Raw genomic sequence first — 23,384 nt, 5'->3', positions numbered from 1 at the left:
ATTCGGGTTCCTTTCCCGCGCTTCGCTTCGTCTCGGTGAATATCACCCAGGCAAAGGCCCCTTTTTGTCTTTTTGTTTTTTTCCACGCAGCCTCACCCTCACGTTTGGTCCATACGCACACATGAACACGCTTTACAGAAATATGACAAAAATAATTCTGTAAATGTTTAAAAAATAGAATACAAAGCTCTAGTCTGGTGTGCAAATAAAAAGAGACATTACACAGATATAGGTAAGGGACGTCTAAGCATGAATACTGTAGATGCAGTGCAAAACGATGACCCCCCCGCCCCCCCACCCTCCTCCTCCTCCTCCTCCTCCTCCTCCTCCTTCTCCTTCCCCGACGTCTAACAGGCATGATGGCGCGTGCCGTCTGTAGAGAAGGGCATTCTGGGATATATATGTGCTCTATGATCATTGAATAAAACAACCAGCAAAAAATAAAAACATAAACAAATGAAAAAAAAAGAATGGCGGCCAGAAATGACCTTTCCACTGGTTGAGGTTTCTCCCGATCAGCGTGTCGCATGTTGGACAGTCAGTTTTGCCTTAAGACGCTCCCTCCCATCATTTACAATCTAAATTCATAGCGAAGGCTATGTCGACTCAAAGATCTAGGATCTTCTCGCTAGTTCTCGCTTCTCTTCCCCCCCCCGGTCTTGATTGTGACTTGCGCCGTCTCCGCTCTTTCAGAGCTCAGATATATGAACACATCGGGAGTGAGGGAATTCAAAATTGTGAGGAATTTCCCCTCCCTGTCTCGCTACGACTCCTTCTTTTTCCACTGGTCTTTCTCTCTGTCTGCCTCTTGTCTTTCTCACACCCTCCCTGTCTCTCGGGCATGTTCCTCTGACTCTGTGTGCATGTGTGTGTGTGTCTGTGTGTGTGTGATGTTTTTGTGTATTGTGTAGTTGTGTGTTTGAGTAGGGCGTGTTCGGGATAGTGTAAGTGTGTGAAAATATGTAAATCTGTGAGTGTGTGTGTTTTTATACGTGTGACACTATTTATAAGATGCTTCCCCCACGCTCTGCTAAGAGTGTGAGGCGATTCTGCGTCTCTCTCTCACACGTGAGTCTGCATCCTCTGTGTGTGTCGGCTGTGGGAGTAGTCAGAGTGTTGCGAGGTGTAGGAGAAGCGAGTGGAGCTGCCGTACTTCCCCAGTCCAGTCTCTGAGCCCGAGGGAGCGGGGCCCCCGGGACCCCCGGGACCCACGGGACCCACCCCCACCCCCACCCCGGGGCCCGCCACCCCGGAGCCCACGCCGTACATCTCGTAGGACGGGCCGGCCTCCAGCGGGGCCAGGCTGGGTGGGGCGAAGCCCATGCGGTAGGTGGGGTAGTGGGAGGGGTATCCGTAGTTGTCGTAGGCCAGCTGTGGGGCGGAGTCCAGGAGGCTGCAGTCCCCCGGGAAGTCGCCGGCCGGGGGGGCGGGGTTGGCCGGGGGCTGCTGGCTCTGGCCGGCCCGGGTGAAGGTGTTGAACTGGGCGTAGCTGATGTGGGACAGTCTGGAGGGGGGCCGTGGGTCGTAGCAGGCCTGCGGGCGGCCGGGGGAGGTGAGGGGGCCCGGCGGGACGGGGGCGCCGCCGCTGGCCGTGGCCCCGGAGCCGCCGGCGCTGCTGCTGATGGACGCGGCTCCCCCCGGCGTTCCTCCCGGGGAGCGGTAGTCGGAGTAGTGCATGGTGGAGCGGGAGGCGGGGCGGCCCTCGTCGTGGGTCGAGGCTCGCACGTTGTAGTAGCCGTTGGTGGGGTCCTGGAGAGAGAGAGGGAGAGAGAGAGAGAGAGAGAGAGAGAGAGAGAGAGAGAGAGAGAGAGAGAGAGAGAGAGAGGCATTGAGAAAAGATGTAATGAGAGAAGATACAAGTATGTATAAGGTATGATCAAAATAATACAAAATCCAGCAGAAAGATTCCTGAGGTCACAGGGCCTCTCCAATGATAATGTTCTGCTTTATTGATCCCCATAGGGAAATTCCTCCCTCCACAGGGAGGTCAGAAGTCAGAGGTCAGGCTCAGCTACAGAACAGCAGCCCTGGAGCTGGTAGGCATTCAAGTCCAGATTCACTAAGATTGTGCTGCAAGGGCAGTTTGTACATTTTTTTTTGTGAGTCAGTTGCTTGAGCTAAGAGCACAAGAGTTTTCGTCTTTTTCAGAAATGCATGCAAATCAAGTTGTGGAGCGAACAAGCCCTCGAAAAGAGCACAGCCCCCTTCATCTCCAACTGCAAGTGCAAATTACATGCTTCAGCTTCAAGATCAATCCACCAAGCCTGGCACCCTTGCGCCCTAAAGCCCTTTTATAATTGGGGCGTTCTCTGATCTGATTTGAGATCACACCACCTTTCAAAAGATCTTACATGTGTTAAGTAAATTGGGCGCAATCTTGATTTGAATGACCTTGTGTATAAATAAACATTATGTGGGCAAAATAATGACATTTACATATAATTTACATTGTCATGACCATGACAGCTGCAAAGACATTTTATTTTTTGACCAGGTAACCATTTTTTGTGCACAGTTAGTGAATAACATGGCATTCGGATTGGGTCATTTTGGTGATCTGGTGCTAAAACCTTTAGTGAATCTGGGCCTCAGTGTCTTGCTCAAGCACACTGCGGCAGGGGGGATGCTTGCTGACACGCGGGCTTGAACCCGGGTCGTCCAGGTGAAGGACCCTGCTGCCTGGTGCGATGCTGCTATTTCTGTTATCGTTTGGTCCGTCTGTCTCATTGTCTCACACATGCCCAGACTTCCCCCCCCCCCCACCCAACTTTGTTTCACTCTGCTTTGGTGCTTCAGGCACCGGAAAAAAAAAAAAAAAAAAAGTCTGGCTCAGCCTGTTGTCAGGGTGATCTAACCACCTCCTGGGGTGGATACATGTCTGTGTTTCTTCAAAGTGATCCAAGGCAGCACTCCAGCTAGAGGGCTGCTGTGTTTGCCCTTGCAAAATATTCATGCGGGGAAGTTTCAGTAGAGCATTTTGGCAGCTTCACGTGTTAACCGCTTCTTGAGAACGCATTCATCACCTCAGCCGAACACAACGCTGTCAAAATGTGTAAATGATTCATGCCAGCCGAATGAGGAGAATATGCCTGAGTTATTGCTTTGTCCGATTCCTCTTTGAACTTCTCCGGGACGGGTGAGCCAGCCTGCTAAGTGATTAGAGGAGCTAGTTGACTCGCTGCTGAAGCGACAGTGGGGGACAGAGAGAGGCAGAGGGAGCTCCGGGGATTGAAGGAGCAATTGCTTTGCAAAATTTTTTGTTTCTGTCTAGAGCAGCCCACTCTAATATTGTCACGATAGCAGTACTTCAATTCAGTACTACAAAAACACAGCAAACAACCACCACATTTGACTTGGACATCTCTGTAGCAACTTTTTCACAGGGCCTTTGATGACGATTGGGTGTCTGTCTTTGTCAGCTCGTTAAGCAAGATAGTTCCAGATTTCACTCCTGTTAGCAGTTTCTCAAACATTTTAGGCGCCATGCGATTCTGTTGCCAGTTTCATTCTGTTGCTGTATTTTCAGCTGTTGGGCTGAATCGACTTTTATGATGACTGCTGCAGTCCACTGTCAAAGAGCCAGGCTCTTTCTCAGTATGCGTTCTTGTGCGTTCTTGTGTCTTCCATGATGCGTTTTACTTGATCTAACCGCCGAAGCACGATTCCAAAACAAAAGAACGAAAAGACGGAGGACGGGTAAAGATCCTGGGAGTTTACTTGCCAGCTGGGATCTTTCTCCGTCCTCCGTCCTTTCGTTCTGGAACTGTGTTTCAGCAGTTAGATATTACGTAAACACGTCATTGAGGACAAAATAACACATATTGAGAAAGAGCCTCCATCTCAAACTGTAAGGAAGCTTCTCTGTGCTCACTCTCATGAGAAGATCGTTCTCCCCAAGACATCTTGGGAAGAATTTCTCCACAAGGTCACAAGTATCGACATGACGTTCTTGGACTTGACATTTAGCCCCAAACTGCAGCTGCCTGTTCAAATCCTTCTTGTTCGTCTTCTATTATCTATTCCACGCCAGATGCACATGTGCGCCCTCTAGAGGTGAAATTTCAGCAGAGAAAATTTGGTCAAAGTATCAAAAGTTTAATATTGAATTCAATGCTGGTACAATTTTGGTATTTGGCAATGGTACTGAAATGGTATTGAAAATTCACTAGATCACTCATCTTCTAGAGGGCAAAATCAATACTTATGAATAATAAGATTGATTCTGATTGATCCCCTTAGTTCTCCAATACTATGATAGTGGTGGAACACACATTCCGAGACGCCAGAACCTTCAATAAATGCTAATTTGGGATCATGTGTTTACAGAGGAGGCTTCAGTGCAGAATAAGGGTAAAACTTTCATTAACATGCTGTTCGCTGGGTTATCGTTTGTGCCCGGTGGATACGGCCAATGTCATCCTGGGAGACGGCGCTTCCATCGGAAAAGAAATACTGTACATCATTGGATGAAAGTCATCACTCAGAGTCACCATGTCAGTAATGATTAGGATATTCTCAGCCCTTTGAGGTATAATTAGGATGAAACCTTGCCAGGAAATGTACTCCACAAGCCTTCGCTCTCACTTTGGCACGATTTTATGTTCATGTTTTGTTTATTTTGACCTTATCCTTAATGTACCTGTGCATTATTCTACCTGTGTGCGTGTGACCCTTCTCAGTAATTGCGTTACAGACTAAATAGAAGAGGCTTTTTATAGGGAAAGGTTGCAGATTTTCAACTTATGAAGACGAAATGAAAGCGAACAGACCTCCACGGTGTTTTTTTGCGAGTGTATGAGCTCACCTTCAGGTCATATTCCTGGCGGGTGTCCAGGGTGTCGCTGCGTAGGTCAGACTTGAGCTCTATGTCGTCTTTAAAGGGCTGATTGGAGGGAGAGAAGGACACAGAGGGGAGAAACTAAACCGTCAAACAACAAAAAAAAAACAAAAAAAAGAAACAAAAGAGGAGGTGCCATAACGAAACAGAAGAGGGAAGGAGGCAAAGGAGAAGAATGTGAAAGGAAAAAGGGGAAAATGGAATTAAGAGAGCGTTAAAAAGAGGGAAATGCTAGAATTTGTTTTTTATTCAAAGGTACAGTGCGGCGTAGGGAGAGGTTGAGTTAGTTTTTTCCTACGACTACAGGCTGTGTAAACAGTTTCCCGCCGCTGCTCACCGAGTACATGGCCTTGACCATGCGCGATGCCGTGGACACGCTGCCAGAGTCCTCCTCCAAGCTGTGGGTCTCCTTGTTTATCGTCTCCACCTTGATGTCGGGCTTACCCAGCGTGACCCCGCGCCGACCTGGAAGCAAAACACAGCAAGGTTGAATGCAGCTGGATACCCGCGGCGCCGCCGGTGTGTGTTTTTAGGAGCGCGAGGAGCGGGTTCAGAGGGCACCCACATCCATATGGTATACAGAGAGTGTTTAGGTAACGCACGACGCAGACAGGAGAGTCTCTTTGCGTCCATCTTGACAAATCATTTTGTCTAGTATGGAGTCTTAAAATCAAAATATTCTTAAAAGAAGTGAAAAAATCTGCCAGTGGGGTGAGCTCATTCCATTTGTTTCCAATGCAGTTTCACTCATTTCAGTAAAAAAGGCAGAATAACGCAGATCACTCTACTAGTATCAAGAAAATGCCACTTGATTCAAAAATATTCTTGAAATATGTTGATTTGCATTGGAAACAAGTGAAATTATCTCATCGATTTCAGATGTTTCATTTGTTTTAAGAAAAATACGATTTTAAGACCCCATGCTACATTAAATGAATTGTTCATCCCTTGATAATTTCACTTGTTTCCAGTGCAAATCGAATTGAAACTCCTGAAACAAGTGAAACTGCATTGGAAACAAGTGGAAATATTCACCCCATTTGTTAAGATGGATATAATAGAGCCAATACATATATACAATACATAAAACACTTAGGATTTGTTATACTATACAGTGAAAAGTAAAAAGTGAACATTATAGCTGCATGGAAGCTGCTACCGTTCGTGCAGATTGGGTGTTAATATGTGTTAAGTATATGGAAAGTATGGTTGTGACTCACTGCCTTTGCGCTGCCGGTAGAAGATAAGCACCAGGACGAGCAGACAGAGGAACAAGAGGATGGTGCAGCCCACCGTCCCACCGGCTATTATCCCCACTGGGACCTCCTCTGAGAGGGGGAGGAGAGAGGGAGAGAGGGAGGGGGCAGGAGGAGGAATGGATGGGAGTAAAAGGTATGTTAAAGACATAATCCATAACATTTTCATATAAATAAATGTCCATTTTGCTACTCTCTATCTCCATTTAATATAACACAGCAGTGATTCGACCTATATCCAGTTCATGAAAGCTTTTCCATTTGCTGTTCTAAACACCCGGTGTCTGGTAGCTGTTTCCAGGGATACAAAGCAGAAGAACTGGGTAGTGAGCATGAGCAGTGATAGCCGCCATGGCTGAAGAGACAAAGGAAAGAGCGCCACCAACAGAAACTCAAACTGCATCAACAGAAAATCCAAGGAGAAAGACTTTTCTCCTTTGCTATTTTCCTGATGTCTCCTCATTGTCTTTTTGAAGTTGCTGTTGTTGTGTTCTGTTGCCTCAAATGTATGAAATCGCAAAATAAAGTATTCAAAAGAAGCAGTGAATAAAGTGGTAATACATATAAACTCAATACAACTGTGCACTAGCATTACCGTAAGCTGGCTACATATATATATAAATAACGATCGATCAGCTATCAGCAGAAGATCACACACCCGTCTCCTCCAGCGTGATGATCATGGTGCCCGGGCCGAACGAGTTCCAGGCCGTGCAGTTGTAGGTGGAGAGGAAGTCGGACTCCATGACGTTGTTGATGGTGAGGGTGGAGAGGACGCCGCCGCCCTCGGCCGACGGCTTGCTCTGCTCCACCGTGTACCTCTCCAGCAGCGTCCCCTTCTCCTTCTCCCACACGTTCTCCTTCCACGCCCACACCTGCAGCACACACACACACACGGGAGCTCACATCAGCTTATATCACAGTTAGTTAAGCACTATTTGGATCGGATTTGTTTTACGGGGGGGAGGTTCTGTAATGTCATTTTTACACGCTGTAATTCCATTCATTCAGAATAAAGGATCTCAGTGATTTCCCTAAAATTGCTCCTAGCAGTCTGGATGTAAAAAGTCATGATCTACATCTCTGCTTATCTACTGGACACCAGAAACTCAACCCTTTTTATGATGGAGATGTCAATTCAAACTGGATTGCTATTATCAGTTTGCTGAGAAACAGTAGGTAATTTGCTTCAGATTTTTAACTTTCCAGACTTGTAAAAATGACAGACATGGCAGATTCGTACTGGATTCAAATTACAGATGCAGTTGGTAATGATTACAATTACAGGTCCTTCACCAGTAAAGCCAATCCACTTCAAACAGCACTATAATGTGGTTTCTGTAAATGCACAAATATAAACCATCAAATCACCCACAGCTCAGCCACAGTTTCATGCATGAATGCTTCCACACACGCATTTGACCAATATGGGTTGTTGAAAGGTCAATACCGATATTTTTTGACTGAAGACGATAGCCAATATTTTGTGCTGATATTGAATATCTTTAAATCTGACCATTTTGTTCTTGTCAGAGTGGAAAAGCCTCTGAAACAGCATTTAGACCATCATGGGACACTAAAACTCTCCACTGAAATCCAGACTAATGAAATTCTTTTCGTTGGGTTAGCTGCTATTTAAGGCAGTGTGACTCCTAACTAATTTACAAAAAACATAATTGAGAAATTAAATGATTAAATAAAATGTTCAAAGACTGTTATTATGAAGCTGTGGTCAGGGAGGAACCTCCATCACATCAGAGGTGGACGACATGACAGGCTGATATCCGATTTTGAACAAAGGGCCAATATCAACCCAATATATCGGTCTGACCCTAACGTACACACAAGGCAGAACCAAAATACACCCCATACATTTACATCAAGAACACGCTCACATGTAAACACACACCTTGCATGACATCCTAAGAGCAGCAACAGTTTGTCTCCTGGCCGGGGCAGGGAGCCGGGGGGGGGACTGAGTTAGCGAGAATCCTGCACACTCTCCAGCTTGAAAACCGCTAAAAGCAGCTGTATTATTCAGCATCGAAGTACTGTACCAAGGTGGGGTTAATTATGCATAAGGCCACATGTTCCCATAATCTGCCCATTTATTCCAGAGAAGAAGAATCTCCTGGCCGTGGCGTTTACTGGGACAACTGTTCCTCTTCCCGTCCTCCATATTTTATAAATCTTTTTCTGTCCCCGCGTTCGCCGCCTGCATTAAGGGGCGCGCGGCCGTGAGTCAGGACGGATCAAAGTCAGCGGAGGAACTACTACGACTGCGTCTCCGTGATACAGTTGACTGGAGAAAAGCATCCGGGGCTGGTTTTCTGATGCAGGAGCTAAAAGCGGACCGGCTTAATGTTCGTGTTGGTTTGTTTACGTGATGGGTCGGGAGGAGAAATTCTGGGAGAGTTTTGGGGTGAGTCACCGTTCAGAGGGAGAGGGGACGGTGCCTGAAAGCATTTACCAGCCATTTAGGTAGAGGGAGATACAGTAACAGTAGGATACAAGTCGCCTTCGGGCTAAAAAGGTGCGACATTGTGCTTTTTTGCCACCAAAGCTATTCCGTTTTGACCTTTTCTTCTGAATAATTACCCTTGGGTTGAAATTTCGAAGGTGTAAAAAAGGGATTGGCAATGTTCTTTATGGTTTTAGCACATGAAACTATTGTTTTATGGCACTGTAACTCTACTTTTCTCAATTTTTCTGTTCTTGTTTGACGTTTTAGGGTTTTACTTGGGGGAAGCACTTTCACTCACGATCTTATCCGGAGGAGGCGTACTGGCTATGTAGCATTTCACCTCTCCTCTCTCTCCTCTCACCGCATACTGGACTGGCTCACTGGAGATGATGGGAGGACCTGCACCAACAAAGAGAGAAAACGTGGGTGTGAATGAGAGAGAGAGAGAGAGAGAGAGAGAGAGAGAGAGAGAGAGAGAGAAATAAAAGAGATTCTACTATCAAATAAAAATCAAACTGTGAAAGCGTAAGAGAGGAATATCACTGCTGTCACATCCCACTGTGGCGTTTTTCTTTTCTTTGAATTGAAAGTTTGCTTATGTGGCAAGTGCGTTTCATAACCAAGCCGGTTTGAGAGGCACTGTAATGATGTCAAAAATAACTGGACATCACTCTGGATACATACAGTAAAGAGTGTTTTTCTCAAATCCTGAAAAGCCGACCTTTTGGAAGTACAAGATTCTCATCTAAGAGCAGCGATGTATCAAATTGTGTGGATGTGTTCTGACCGTTGACGGTGAGCGTGACCTCGGTCTCTCCTACTCCGATCCGTGGGACGATGGCCTTACATACATACTGGCCGGCGTCCGCCTGGCTCACGGACTTCAGATACAACTGGTTGTTGTTACTGAGAACCTGCGAGGGAGGAAAAAAAGGCAGCAAATATGAAGGAGGAGAGTCAGTTAAATGACAAAAAAGAGTAAATAAAAATAAAAAAGAAATTGTGGCGTGTACGTAGATGAGAGGGTAATGAAAACAACAACGCACATTTGCATGTCCAATTTCTTTATATATGTTACCTCTATCTATAATGTCACTAGATTACAAGGCATGCATGTCTGGACGTATTTCTGTATATTTATTCCCCCACCTTGACACCTGGTCATGTGAATAGCTAGTGATGCACATCCGTGTTTAACCTGTAAATCTGTCAAAGAATGCCACGTCTTTAGTTGTTTTTTCTGATTTATTATTCTCAATATGTTTCTTGCTGTAATCGATGTATTATCTTAAGTAGCCTGCTCTCTAGGTACTATCAACAGAGGCTTTGCAGTTGCATCACATATCAACAACCACATCTGCCACCATCATGGAGGTCCACTAAACAAATAATGGCTAAATACTTTATATAACCTGAAAAAGACTGTCGTGGTGTGGGTGTCAGTTCAGTAAAATGAATAGGCTGATAAGGTAGGTTTGTTTCCAAATTTAGGTTACTAACTGTGACACAGTAAACTGTCTTGTCTTCAGCCCTACTTTACTCCAAAAACCTCTTGAACTTGAGAAGAGTCAGCTCAGTTAACCTGAACAAACAGCTGTTTTTTGTCTTTGTTAGCTAGCTAGCTATCCAGAAATGTATCAAAGCAACCAATGTTAATATTAACATGCAACTACTTGCCTCTACTAATACTAGCTTCTAATAGTTACATTAGCTAGTGTGCAAATCAGATGTGTTAACAACAACATAGTGATAGCTAAGCTAACCCGATACTGTAGGTACCTGATACTGATAGAATGTATCAGTGTGGATCAGTTCCCAGTCAAAAACAGCACAGAAATCAACCATGTATGTGGAATTCTGTTGGGACGGCCAAGTCGTACATTTAGAAAAGCAATCAGCTGTTCTCACTGTTGCCCAAGAGCTGAGGACCTCCAATATGGCGAGAGTGTGATGTCACCTGAAAGCCCTTTATATTCTATTCTCTGCTGCAGCAATGATTTACCCACGGGGATCATGAAAGTTTCATATCTAATCTAAAGAGAAGAGGGGAGTAAATATAAGAAAAGAGAGAGAAAGAGACATGAAGACAAGAGAGATACTACAAAGGTAGGTGTAGAGGCAAGTATGCCATTAACTGACTGACTGAGAAACAGGCAGCCAACTGGCATTACTGTTTCACTAAACACGGATAAAGAAAGTGGGAGATGTCAAAGTAGTATGAATATGAGAACAGAAGAGCGATCTGAGAGGACTCTTACCATGTTTGAACCCTTTTTGAACCAGGTGAGGGTGAGCGGAGGGTTACCGGCCCATTTGCAGTTGAGGCTGACATCAGAGTCGATGTCTACTGTTTTCGGCTGGGGCTCCACCAACAGGATCGGACCGACTGGAGAAAGAAAGAGAGATGTTGTATTTGAATATTAATGGAATAGTGTAGGACTGAAGGAGAACGAGATGGTCAGAGAGTTAAGGTAAGAGAGAGGTGTCAAAGGGGAAAGTGGGTTTAAATCCATGCCAAAGAACTTTTATTCTGGACACCTGGTAAGAACGAAGGAGGTCTGAGTGAAAAGGAGAGCGAGTTAAGACAGGAAAGAAAAGATTGGACAAGCCGAGACCAGTATTTCGGAGAGACTCACAGTGGACGTCCACCAGGATGCTGACGTTGGTCTTCCCCACGGCGTTGAAGACCAGACAGGAGACGGGCTCGGTGAAGAAGGAGTGGTCGGCCTTGGTGGTGAACACGCTCTCCCTGGCACCCTGCAGCACCACGCCACCTTTAGCCCACCTAGGGTTAAAACACACCGCGTTATGAGCACAGACACCTATCCTATACACGCAAAAATACATACATTTGAACAACATATGTGATGTATCGACATATATGGAAATCTATATAAATATTGTATCTTTTGATCTGTGGATATGTGGAGAGAATGTATGGCAATGTTGCAAAAATGGCCACTTTCAGATATTTTCTACATGTATTTACATGAAAATTAGTATTTACATGGTAGTGACACATATTTGACATAAGATATGGACTATATTTAAATGTATCTTATCCCAAGCTATATAATGCAAGAGAATATTTTGAAATATGAGCTTATCCCAGGATACATTATTCACAAATATAGTTAGATTTTTAAACTGGTGAGAAATTATTTACTTCTGTTTCATAATATATGTTCATATATATAATGACAATTTGAAACCACCTGAATTTACGAATGATACAAAACCAGAAAGAAATACTAAATTGTGGTGAACTGCTGCTCCAAGTGGCACATTAAAAATAATAGAGAGAGATATAAAATGTGAATCAGTTTCTATGTGGATATGCAGACCTGTAGCCCATAATGGGAGGGTTGGCGTTGGCCTGGCAGGTGAAGGTGACTCTGTCCCCCTCCAGGACGGAGCGAGGCTCGATGGACAAGGTCACTGTTGGTGGGTCTGTGAGGGAGGAAACACACCGGGTCGTACACTTACACTCACATAACAACAGCCTCAGTTCATCTGTGCTGCAATGTGGAGGCCATTTTGGTGCAAAATGGCTGCCATGCATTAGTAGCTATATAGGCATGTAACTGCTGGCTGATGCAATAACTTAAAATATAATGCAATGTCCCTCTAAATGAGTCAAAATAAAACCAGTTAATGCAGTAATTTTCCGGATAATATAATTACATCTTCAGACAGATATTGTCATTTTTTCCCCTTGATAATGTAATGCATTGCTTCATTAACTGGAAATGATTGCATTATAAGTGGCATAACATGATAACATCTGATGATGTTATTACATTAGCCGGTAATTTATTACATAAACAGTTTTTATTACATTTGCGACCCAGCAGTTATTACATTATCAGCCGCTAGAAAGCAGTGGCTAATCTCATAACTCTGAGTCTCACACAGTAGTTACACAGTTAAAAAGGCCACATAATACCATTTGATTGGGCGTGATGCCAAGTTAACTGTGTTGGCCAGATCCCTTCTTTACATACAGCCTTTCCCTTCCAACATACACAGTGGACATATAGCACATTGTAATTTGGTTTGGCCCGACTCACTAGTGTGATCTTTAAGTGCATTTTAAAGACCGTAATGTGTGGGTGTCATTTTTAGAAAACTGGGCAATACTGCCATCACTATAATATTCCTATAGGGACTTATAGAGAGTCTGTGGTACTCAATAGTGAGTTTATAGTGATGTTGTCATAATTAATGGTATTTTTATCTCCTATGGTATCAGTATGCCTATAATATTCCTATAGGCAGATTTATATACCTATGTATTTTACCTGTACCTATCTGTATAGTATCCTTCTCAACTCAAATTTTTCATTAAGGATGGGGATCACTGTGGATTACTGTGGATAACATGAGCTATAAGGAACAAATGCATTCCGACAAAACAGTGTTTGTTATACTCGTTGGGTCAAAATCGACTTTCCCTCAACATTTTGCCCATGCATTCCAGATTAAGTGTCCAGCAGTGCTTACGGTGTACGTTGAGGGTGACGGTTGTGCTCTTGCCGGTGGGAACAGCCAGGTTGGTGGACACGCAGCTGTAGTTCCTCCCGGTGTCGGTGTCGACGGGCTGGATGGGCAGGTAGCTCCGTGTGGTCACCCTCTTCCTGTCTGGAAGCACCTCCTGGTGGTGGGTGGAGGACAGAGAGAGATGGACAAAGGGAATCAGAAGAAGAATCACAGGAAAAAAGAGGCTACAAGCTGGAGATTCCTTAGGTGAGTAGGTCAATTGGAAATGAAAACACTTAAGAGATGAGAAACACCAGTATTTAAGGGTGAAAAAACATCAGGAAAAGAATGAAAGAACGTCAGTGTGAAGACAAAAATTGTGTCCGGACACTGATGACGATCATGTGAGATCGAAACGCATCTGCACCTTTTTGTACTTAATGGTTAAATTAGTCAATTTTTCTTGATCTCTGCATTCTTTCATGGTTTTTCATGAAGCTTTTTACCCTTAAATGTTAGTGTGCGAGTCTCATCTCTTTGCTAAAAGAGGTGGAGGATTACTGGACTTGTGTGAAAACTCACAGCTAAGGTGTGAAGATAAGTTAAAATTTTCGCAATAACAGAACTTTTACTTCCTTTAATTAATGAGACACTTCTCAATAAAGATCAGATATGATGAAAATAAGTTTCTCAAGTGCCGTATCAAGTGATGAAGCTTGATAGCGCTCCTCTCACTTCCGACTAAATGACCTGAATTTGCCTCTTGAAGACCGCAGGTTTTACCATAAATACAGTTCATGAGGGAGTGTGTCTAGGTGTGTGTGTCGTTTTCGTAGACTTACGGTGGTGCTGGCAGCCCCCTCCACAGGCAGGCCGTCTTTGAGCCACTCGATCATGGAGGGCGGCTTGGCCCCCCGAGACACGCAGCTGAGGTTGTAGGACTCCCCCGCATTCAGCAACACCTCCGGACCCCCATCTATCACCGGGTCATCTGGGGGGACTGGAGGGGAGAGGGGACAGTTAGAAATGCACACCGTCTCTCTCACACACACATTCACACAGGTACACGCACTGAAACTTACTGAGGACGGTGAGTTTGGCCCTCCTGGACCTCAGGGCGGCATCAGGGGCCTGGCACTCGTACAGGGAGTCGTCGGACAGATCGGCCGACAGGATCTCCAGGTTGTACTGGCCCAAGTCCTGGACACGCAACACGCGGTACCTGGGCCAGGCTGGGAGACACACAGATACATACAGAAAGAGTAAAACACATGTATACCGGGCACAAAGGCAAGGTTCACACTGCAGGCCTTCATGCTCAATTTCAAAAGACATCACATCCATTTTTGTACCTTGCTTGTTTTGAACACATTTCAGTTACGGTATGTGCGAGTTTTGACTGGATTGAGGTGTCCAATTAAGTTGCTATTTGACTTTTTTTCCTTGTTCTTCTTCATATTAACGCTGCTCAGTCAAGCTGCTGTGGTGTCAAAATTATTACAACTGTCTCAGGTGAATGACATAAGATTTATTTTCATGATTTGAGTGTACAAATACAAGTCCCATATAGGTTGCAGGCCTCAGGATTCAATTTGTACCACATATCCATTTGGTCCAGATCAGAACTGAAAAAATGCAACTGCTTTTTGTTGTTTACACTGATAAGAAAACATCAGATCTGTGTCACATGTGAGGGGAAAAAATCTGAATTCGGACACATTCGGCTGCAGTGGGAACGCAGCCAGAGAGAGTTAAAGCAAGTGAAAGGGAGAGACAGATGGAGGGGCAAACAGACAGACACAGATATGCGTATACATGGACGCATGATGCGAGGAATACGCACACATGCACAAAGCTCCAATACAAACGCATGAACAAACATACACATTCACGCAGTCGCAATCCACGCTCAAACGCACACACACATGCAACGCAACCTCTCCGGTCCTCCGGTTCCCTTCCCCCATCCACCACACAGCACAGCTGTGCCACTGCTGTGCATTCTCGCCATTAGGTGGCATCCATGCTCTCTTTCACCAACAGGGGGGGGGGGGGGGGGGGGAGATGAATGCATTATGACAGCGACGTTTTAGAGGACTCAAAACGACTCCCGTCCGTGGTGCAGAATTCATGTTCGCTGCCGAGACGTAGATTGCATGTGAAATTCTACGTTGTCATTTCCATCTGACCGCTCCAAACTGGGTTTTGCTGCTTCCCTAACCTTGTGTGTCCTTGTTCCTGCTTGCATGTGTGTGTGTGTGTGTGTGCCTTGTATATACGTACATTTGCATGTGAAATGTCGAGAGCGAGAAAGCGTATGAAAAGCCGAGAGAGGGGAGGGAGAGGGACAGAGCCACACACACACACACACACACACACACAGACACAAACACACATACACACTGTGTGTATGTGTGCATGAAGCGCCCAGTGTTCATTCACATGTTTCTATTTAAAAGCTTTGGCTTGAAGCACTGGACCATTACAGTAACAATATGATTAAAAGAAGGGAGAGGGAAAGGACGAGAGAGAATGGCGAAGGGACAGATGAGGAGAGAGAGCAGCAGAGGAAAGGAGGGAAAGAAAGAGAGAATGAGAGGAAGGAGAGAAAGGCTGAGAGAGAGAGAGAGAGAGAGAGGAGGCAGAGAGAAGGACAGAGGAGAATTGAGAGTGTCAAGCGAGCTGAAGGTAAGGAGAGAGAGAGAGAGTGAGAGAAGGTAGGGAGGTTAAATGAAGAATAGGAGAGAGGGCTCAGCACAACAGAGGCTGCTGAGAGAAGGAAAGAGCGAGAGGGAGAGGAAGAAAAAGGGGACAAGGGAGCACAGAGGAGGAGGCCGCAAAGGGAATGGGAGGTGGAGAATAGCATGACAGACGCTGTAGGATGCAGGAGAGGAGAAGAGAGGAGAGGAGAGGAGAGGAGAGGAGAGGAGAGGAGAGGAGAGGAGAGGAAAAACTGAGTACAAGGGCTAGAGAACCAGAAAATAAAAAAGAGCACTCCAAAATCATAGAGTACAGTAGGAGAGGAGAGGAGAGGAGAGGAGAGGAAAGGAAAGGAAAGGAAAGGAAAGGAAAGGAAAGGAAAGGAAAGGAAAAACAAAGGCCAGAAATCCAGAAAAACACAAGGCAACAGCATGTCACCAATGATGCAGTCCCCCTCTGGGCCAATCAGTAACAAATATGCCAACTTGTTTTGACCGGTAATTGCAGAGCCCCCCTTGGGCTAATCAGTGTAATTTTGAAAATGCTGGAATGCAGTGGTGAGATGCATCATTCCCTCAAGTTTTGTCAAAATCAGATGAGCAGTGTCTGAGATGGAGATTTCATCATGGAGGACAAAAATGCAAAGAGAAAGACCCAATAATACAGTAAGGGGAGAGAGCTACATAGGGTTAGACCGATATATCTGCTTATATTGGCCTTTCCAATTCGGATATCAGCCAGTAATTGTCACCCACTGCCGATATGATGGAGGTGAGGATATGATTCAAGGGTGTCAGTCAGTGTCAGAATTTCCTTTGCATGGCCCAGCAAGCATTTGACAGACTTTGATGAGCAGGAGGTGTTCAAATTCAATATCAACACAATATGATGTTATGGCATGGTACAAATTCATATGAAATAGCTTTGGAGACTGTTTTGAACTGATATTTAGGTCCCGATTTCACAAAACGATGCAGGCAGCAGCTATGGACTATGGACTTCGTCTCAACTTTCATTCTAGCACTATATTTACACTGGATTTCAATGGTGTTGCAGGCTGTTGTATCAAAATGTTTGCTGGGGGGTTTTAATGGAGAGTTTTAGTGTCCCATGACGGTCTCAATGTTTCAGAAGGTTTTCCATCCTGCAAAGAACACAATTCTGGAGGAAACACTGAATCCTTGTATTTTGATATCTTTCATTTGTTCCCTTAGGAGGACGGACTGATCTATGGGAATCTATGTGTTTTTCATATTTTTATTTGCCTTTCTTTCCTTCTTTTTTTCCTTGTTGCTTGTGACTCTATGTAGTTGTAACCTCGGCACCATCGAAAAAGAGGGTCCCAACCCTTGGTGTCTCTTCTGAGAACTAAATAAAGGTTGAATTAATGAATTTCGGGGGGATTTTTTGGTATGGCATTTGGCACAACATTCAGCTTGAATCCAAAAACTATCGCTATCGGCTTTCCAAAACCCATCTGGATCAAACCCTGCTCCCTCGCCCCGACAGCGAACCCCGGCTGAAGGAGGCCAGGCGGATGTCTCACCCCGGAGGTCCTCTCCGATGCCCAGGGCCAGGCCATCCTTGGTCCACTGAACAATGCCCGAGTAGTTGAAGACAACGCAGGACAGGATCACCCTCTGGCCCCGCACCACCGACTGGTCTGCCGGCTCCTGAGAGAACCTCGCTGTCCACACTGGAGGATGAGAGAGAGAGGGAGAGGGAGAGAGAGAATGGGGATTGGGAGAATGCGGAAGGGGAGAAAAGGAAAGAGAAAGAGGGATAAGTTAGGGACTTTCTTGCTGTTTTTATACACACTGGAGGCAAAGCTACTGCAAAATGGCCCAAACCACAGATATAGCATATTATTGCATCTGTGGTTTTGTGGTTAATTGATTAAAAAACTGCATTCCCCTCAGCCGCAATGGAATGCAATCTTTGATCGCACGATAGCTTACCGCCGCTAACCGAACACCGCCGAGGAGTGAGGAGTGCGGTGGAAAGATAGATGGAGGTGTCAAAGTAGAGGAAAACAGAAAGAGAGAGAGAGAGAGAGAAAGAGAGAGAGAGAGAGACAGAGAGAGAGAAGCTGACTCAGGAGAGAAGAGCTGGGAGATCAAACAGACAACTTTCAGCCATAGGGTCTCTCACACCCCTTCTCTTCTCGCGCATGACTTTTATTTCTTCGCTCTTCAAACTCTCTCTCCCTCCCTCCCTCCCTCCCTCCTCTCTCGTCTTTTCTCTCCCCTCTGTTTCTCCTCGCTCTTGTCTCTCCCTCTCTCCTCATTCCTCCCTATGAGTCATCTCCCAGGCTTCCACTCCCCACCAAAACTACAGTGGCTGTCATTGTCTAGTAGACTCTCTCTCTCTCTCTCTCTTTCTCGCTCTCTCCAGCCCTCTAGTCCACTTCCACGGATAGATAGGCCCGCATTCATCTCGCACTGTTTTGGCCCACCGACTGACTGTCTAATATGAGGAAAAACAAGGGAAACCCCCCCCCCACCCCCCCTCGCTATTGTTCCACGGCGTATGATGACAAGTTGTAATTAGCTGTCCCTTGAAGACATGACACCCAAACAATGGAGGAGAGGCAATCACTGTGGAGGATTTGCGTCTCGCTTTAAATTTTCATTGTTTCCATTCTCTCTCTCGCTCGCTTTCATTTTTTTTTTTTTTCTTTCCCGGTTCCCTCTCCCACTCGTTATTTCGAAGAATCTCGTACAGTGGATCATTTACCCATTGCTGCATTGTGCCCCCCCCCCCCACCACCACCACCACTCCTCCACCTCTCTCTCTCTCTCTCTCTCTATAATGTTGTATGTCCTTTACCCAAATTGCTTTGCTTCACTCTCAGCCTCTCCCTCTATATGTATGCATCCCCACTCTCCTCCTTCACTTTGTACATCCATAATGTTGTCTACGTATGTCCTTTTGCCTGTACCGCTTTCCCCTCTCCTGCCTCTCCTTCTTCTCTATGTACGCATCTCCTGCTCTCTTTCTATATACATATATAATGCTGTATATGTCCTTTTACCCATAATGCTTTCTATTTCTGTGGTCCTCCTCCTCGCTGGTTGGAAGGGGGTTAGAGGCGGACTGTCACAACTCATTTATCACATTAAATATCAGCCCTCCAGCACTTTCTCTCTCTCTCTCTCTCCCGTTCCTCCCCAATCCAACTCTCTCTCTCTCTCTCTCTTCTACCAAGTCTTCTCTGTCGTTCACCCATCTCTCTCTTCTCTCACTTTTTTCCTCACTCTCTCCTCTCCACCTCCTACCATTTTCATCTTTCCTTCTCACTTTTTTTTTGCTGCTTGTTTTCTCTCTCCTTCTCTCGCACTCTCTATCCCTCTTTCCCTCTCTCTCTCTCACACTTTTCTCTCTGAGCCCTGCAGCACTTTTCTGAAGGTTCCCATCTCTCTCACTTTTCTTAACAACTGCCATATGCCTCTGAATCACCCCCCCACCCCCCCCACCCACCCACCCACCCCCTCTTCATGACCCTCGGTCCCTATCTCTCACATGTTTTCTCTCTCTTTCATACACAGGCATGTACCCCCCCACCCCCCCACCCCCCGCCCCAATCATGACAGATTTGGTGTGATTTGCGGAGGTACAATATGCCTGATAATACAAAAAAACTCAGTCATGCGAGAAGATTTCCGTACCGATCACAGCAATGATTTCTGACAGTGCAGCGCATTAATATTCTGAAGATAAAGGAGAAGTGCAAGTATACACAATGAAAAGGGAATCAGATATAGATGGAGCTTCGCAGCATGCATACCTATGGATAATTCAGCTCGGGAACAAAAAGAAAACAACGGGGCCCTAAATTTGATCCCTGTGGAACGCCAAAATGAACAGGACTGATGAAGTGTGATAAACAAAAGCAAATGACAAAGAAGAAGCATGATCATATCAGTCACAAAAGCCATGCATCATTGTCAAGAAGCACATATGACAGTGATGTAGTGGTAAATGAAAAGGTGGATTAGTTGTGATCTGCAGTATAGCCTACAAGATATTTTGGAAAAAACTACTGCCTATACAAACAAAAACAATAATATTTGTAGATGATGGTATCAATTTCTCCTTTATTTTCCCAAATACACCCGATTTTCATGTAACTTACATTGGTCTGATACAAATTACTCTAATGTGTAGTATGAATTTGTATCATTTTAAAAGATGTGTAAGCCTTTTTCAATAAAAAGGGGGGTAAAGTGAGTTTAGCTGGGCTCACCCTACACCGAAACCTCGACATAGTAGCCTGAGGGCAAGCAAATCCTTCCCTCCACCACCTTAGACATTGCTAGCTGGAGGTATTCCCTCAACTGCCACAGTAAACCACAAACATAATCCAAACTGAATACTCCTGAGTGGAGGCTACAGAATCTGCAGTGAAAACACCCATGCAAGGCGGCTAATTGCGGGCCCAATGACACAAATAGACTGAAAACACTGACTCATTTAAACATGTGCTCATTTCATTCTGATTTCCATATTACCCAGTTAGCACTTGTCAACATGTGTGTATGTGCATGCGTGCGTGTGCTTTAAGCCACGGAGAAAAATCTATGCACAGAGAGCAGTCAGAGCAAAGACAAGACAGGAGAGTGTATGCATGCGAGAACGGGAGCTTGTATTCTTTCATTATGTGGGTTATGCTGCAGTGACAAATTTAGAGTGTGTCCTGATTTCCTTGAGTCACTGATCCCCAAGATACCATCGGGAGACTCCGAGCACCCTGTCCGCACAAAGACCATGGTCACGAAGAACTGTGACCATGACCACATAAGCGTGGACACACACGCACACGCACACAAACAAACACAGGCAGCGCAGATGACCTAACCTTCACCACACGGGCTTACCATATCCTGTCAACACACACACAAACACAGCCACTCTAAACCCCAAACATATAATCGACACGTAGGGGCGGTTTCCTGAACATGGATTACACCACGATTTGGACTAAATCATAAAGTCAACCCGAGCATCTCCATCTCCGCTGGGGACGGCTCTCAGTTTAGTCTGGGATTAAGTGTGGCCCTAGTCGAAGTTTGGAAAGGGATTAGGATTAATCTGGGGCCGAGGACAACAGCCCCTGCAGACAGTGTGACACCAACCCCCGGCTTGTCAAAGCAGACACAAAGCCAAAGGCGAAGCACGCACAGCCTCGCCGGGTGACTCACCCAGAGCGCGGCCACACACCGCCACAGTGTGAGCCACCGCAGCAATTTAGCCGGGGAGCACCTCTCGCGCCACACGCTGCCGTTTTAATAGCAAGGCAATGAACCGTCCATTTGTTACTGAAAATTACTGAAAGGGTATATGCATACAATCCCCCCCACCCCCCACCCCTCCCCCCTACAGAGTTATTTTTGGTAAGCGTGCTGCTCGTATGCCCCCCGTTTCTTAATTTGCCAAACACCCCGCTGTTAGGGTGGTGAACGTAAAAAGGCTTGTTTTGCACCATTTAAAAACAAGCCCGCCTCGCCTCTCCGTACGGGACAGGAGTCGAGGTTGGAAGTGATGCAACCCAGTAAGAGTTTAACGCTGAAGGCTGGGAAAAGGTTCACTGGTGGCATTGAGTCTCGTGGAATCAAACGCTATTTAATAAAATCCCATTTATATGGATTGTTATGCATCGATCTAATTATCTTTGTGTCTGTCTCTCTCTCTCCCCCCCCCCCCCCCCCGTACCCCTCTGTACCCCTCCGACAAAGTCCCCCTGCCTTCCTCTCCCTCGCTCCTTTCCAGCCAATCCCGCGCTCCGGTTGGATCACAGACTGGCGTCACCATAGCAACAGCTGACGTCTAAAGTAACTGCCCAAAAAAAGTTTTCTGTATGTGCGTGTGTGTGTGCACACGCATATGTGCATCTGTGTGTCTGATGAAACCCTCCCTTGTGTTCGGTACACCCATTTTTCTGAAAAACATTTTTCAATGACCTCATCCTCCCTCCACCTATCCAATTAATACTCAGGCGGCCGCACTGGTCTCTCATTATTTCTCTCTTTCTCCCTCCCTCCCCCCCCCCTTCTCTATTAGTCAATCCGCTCCAAATTGATTTTGTTATCTGTCTAATTCCATATCGCCGCTGTGTGTGGCCGATGATGTGTCGGCGTTATGGAGGGACCGCCTGAAAATGAGATGCAGGAATGGGAGAACAAAGGGCCGACGAGGTCCACAGACAAAGCTGTGAAGTGTGATGGAGCAGGATGACATCATTGTTTCAGGACAAAGTTGCAGCCATAGGAGTCATGCAGCACTGTCTTGCCCTCATCTTATCCGCTGTGTCGGACTGTACATCTCGCAGGCTTTGAACTTAAGTTTTATTACAGTGTGTGACCAATCGGTCCATCGATCAGTCTAGGTACCGACGCATGGATTTATCTGTGTCTTCATCTATCTGTCACTCTTGTGGCATGAGAAGCTTGGAACTTTACTATTGGAGTTTTCTTTGGGTTAAGTTCCCTTTTAGCCCAGGAAATCTATTCAAAACACAAATAGGGTTGTTTGTCGTAGTTGCAGAAAAGCTGAGATATGAAGGTTTTATGTAGTATGACAGCACTATGTATAAGAATGTATTTACGTATGCATGTATGTCTATGTATGTACAGTATATGTATGTATTTGTGTATGTATGCATGCATATATGTATTTATGTATGCATGCATATATGTATTTATTTATCTATGTACTGGTATGTATGTATGAATGCATGCATTACATTTTGTACATATGTTTGTATGTATGTATGTATGTATGTATGTATATGTGTATTTATGTATGAAAACATGTATATATTTAGGCATATATATGTATGTATTATGCAAATGTACAGTATATATGTATATATGCATGTATGTTTGTATGTATGTAGGTATGGTATGTATGTATGGTATGAAAACATGTATGTATGTATGTAGTTTTCTCTCTCCCAGTTTATCCATCTATCTGTCTGTCTGTGGGAACTCTACCACCTGTGCCTGCCTTCTCTCAACAACATGGCCGCCTGGCAGGATGGCCATAATAACCCATCACCATGGTGACGGCGCTATAGGAACGAGCGAGAGACATAGAGATAGAGAGAGACAGAGCGGGAGAGAGAGGGTGAGAGAGTGAAAGGAGGCGACCTGCTGAGCTTGCTGACACTGTGTCACTCAAACACAAAGGTGACTCCTGGAGGTGGGGAGGGAGCAGGGGGAAGATTAGGACAGAGGGGAGAAAGAGCCAGAGAGGGACGGAGACTCCTGCCTTTGTCTGCCGCATTGTCTGCCCGCTCTCTCCCTTCCTCTGTCATCTTACCTTGCCGTCCTCCCCCTTACTAGCAGTCGGTGACCCCTCTCTTTCTTCCCCTCTTTTGTGGCCTTGCCCCCTACTCCTTCCCCGCTATGTTCCTTTTGTCTGGCCGGCATCTACTTAGGAATAATCACTCCCCCTTTTTCCCTCCACCTTATTCCCTTGTTCGGCGTCTACCTTTCCACCTCCCCTCCCCTTAGCGTATTTACCTCAATTTCCCTCCATCTGTCCTCCTTCCCGTTTGCTTTCTCCATCGTGCGCACCACTATCAAAATGGTTGCTGTGGAAACAGGTTTATTTGGAAATGGCGGGAGGGAAATTATTCCTGCGCTCT

The 23,384-nt window shown here is 45.5% G+C and overlaps 1 protein-coding gene across 1 annotated transcript in view; it reads right to left on the bottom strand.

Moving 5' to 3' along the window:
- Positions 1-658: 658 nt before the first annotated feature.
- The window catches only part of kirrel1a (kirre like nephrin family adhesion molecule 1a), a 30,036-nt gene continuing 7,310 nt past the window's right edge, over positions 659-23,384 (bottom strand). Inside the window, exons 2-15 of the mRNA XM_071899119.1 lie at positions 17,283-17,432; positions 14,119-14,268; positions 13,879-14,036; positions 13,061-13,211; positions 11,902-12,007; positions 11,194-11,342; positions 10,816-10,943; positions 9,345-9,471; positions 8,856-8,956; positions 6,752-6,968; positions 6,058-6,165; positions 5,175-5,302; positions 4,805-4,882; positions 659-1,749 (exon numbers count right to left, since the gene is read on the bottom strand). Of these exons, the coding sequence (XP_071755220.1) occupies positions 1,063-1,749; positions 4,805-4,882; positions 5,175-5,302; positions 6,058-6,165; positions 6,752-6,968; positions 8,856-8,956; positions 9,345-9,471; positions 10,816-10,943; positions 11,194-11,342; positions 11,902-12,007; positions 13,061-13,211; positions 13,879-14,036; positions 14,119-14,268; positions 17,283-17,432 (2,438 nt within the window). The 3' untranslated portion in view covers positions 659-1,062. The remainder of the gene's footprint in view (positions 1,750-4,804; positions 4,883-5,174; positions 5,303-6,057; positions 6,166-6,751; positions 6,969-8,855; positions 8,957-9,344; positions 9,472-10,815; positions 10,944-11,193; positions 11,343-11,901; positions 12,008-13,060; positions 13,212-13,878; positions 14,037-14,118; positions 14,269-17,282; positions 17,433-23,384) is intronic.

The sequence above is a fragment of the Centroberyx gerrardi genome, chromosome 23 (assembly GCF_048128805.1).
Source record: "Centroberyx gerrardi isolate f3 chromosome 23, fCenGer3.hap1.cur.20231027, whole genome shotgun sequence".
Taxonomy (NCBI): domain Eukaryota; kingdom Metazoa; phylum Chordata; class Actinopteri; order Beryciformes; family Berycidae; genus Centroberyx; species Centroberyx gerrardi.
This window is presented reverse-complemented; position numbering and strand designations above follow the sequence as displayed.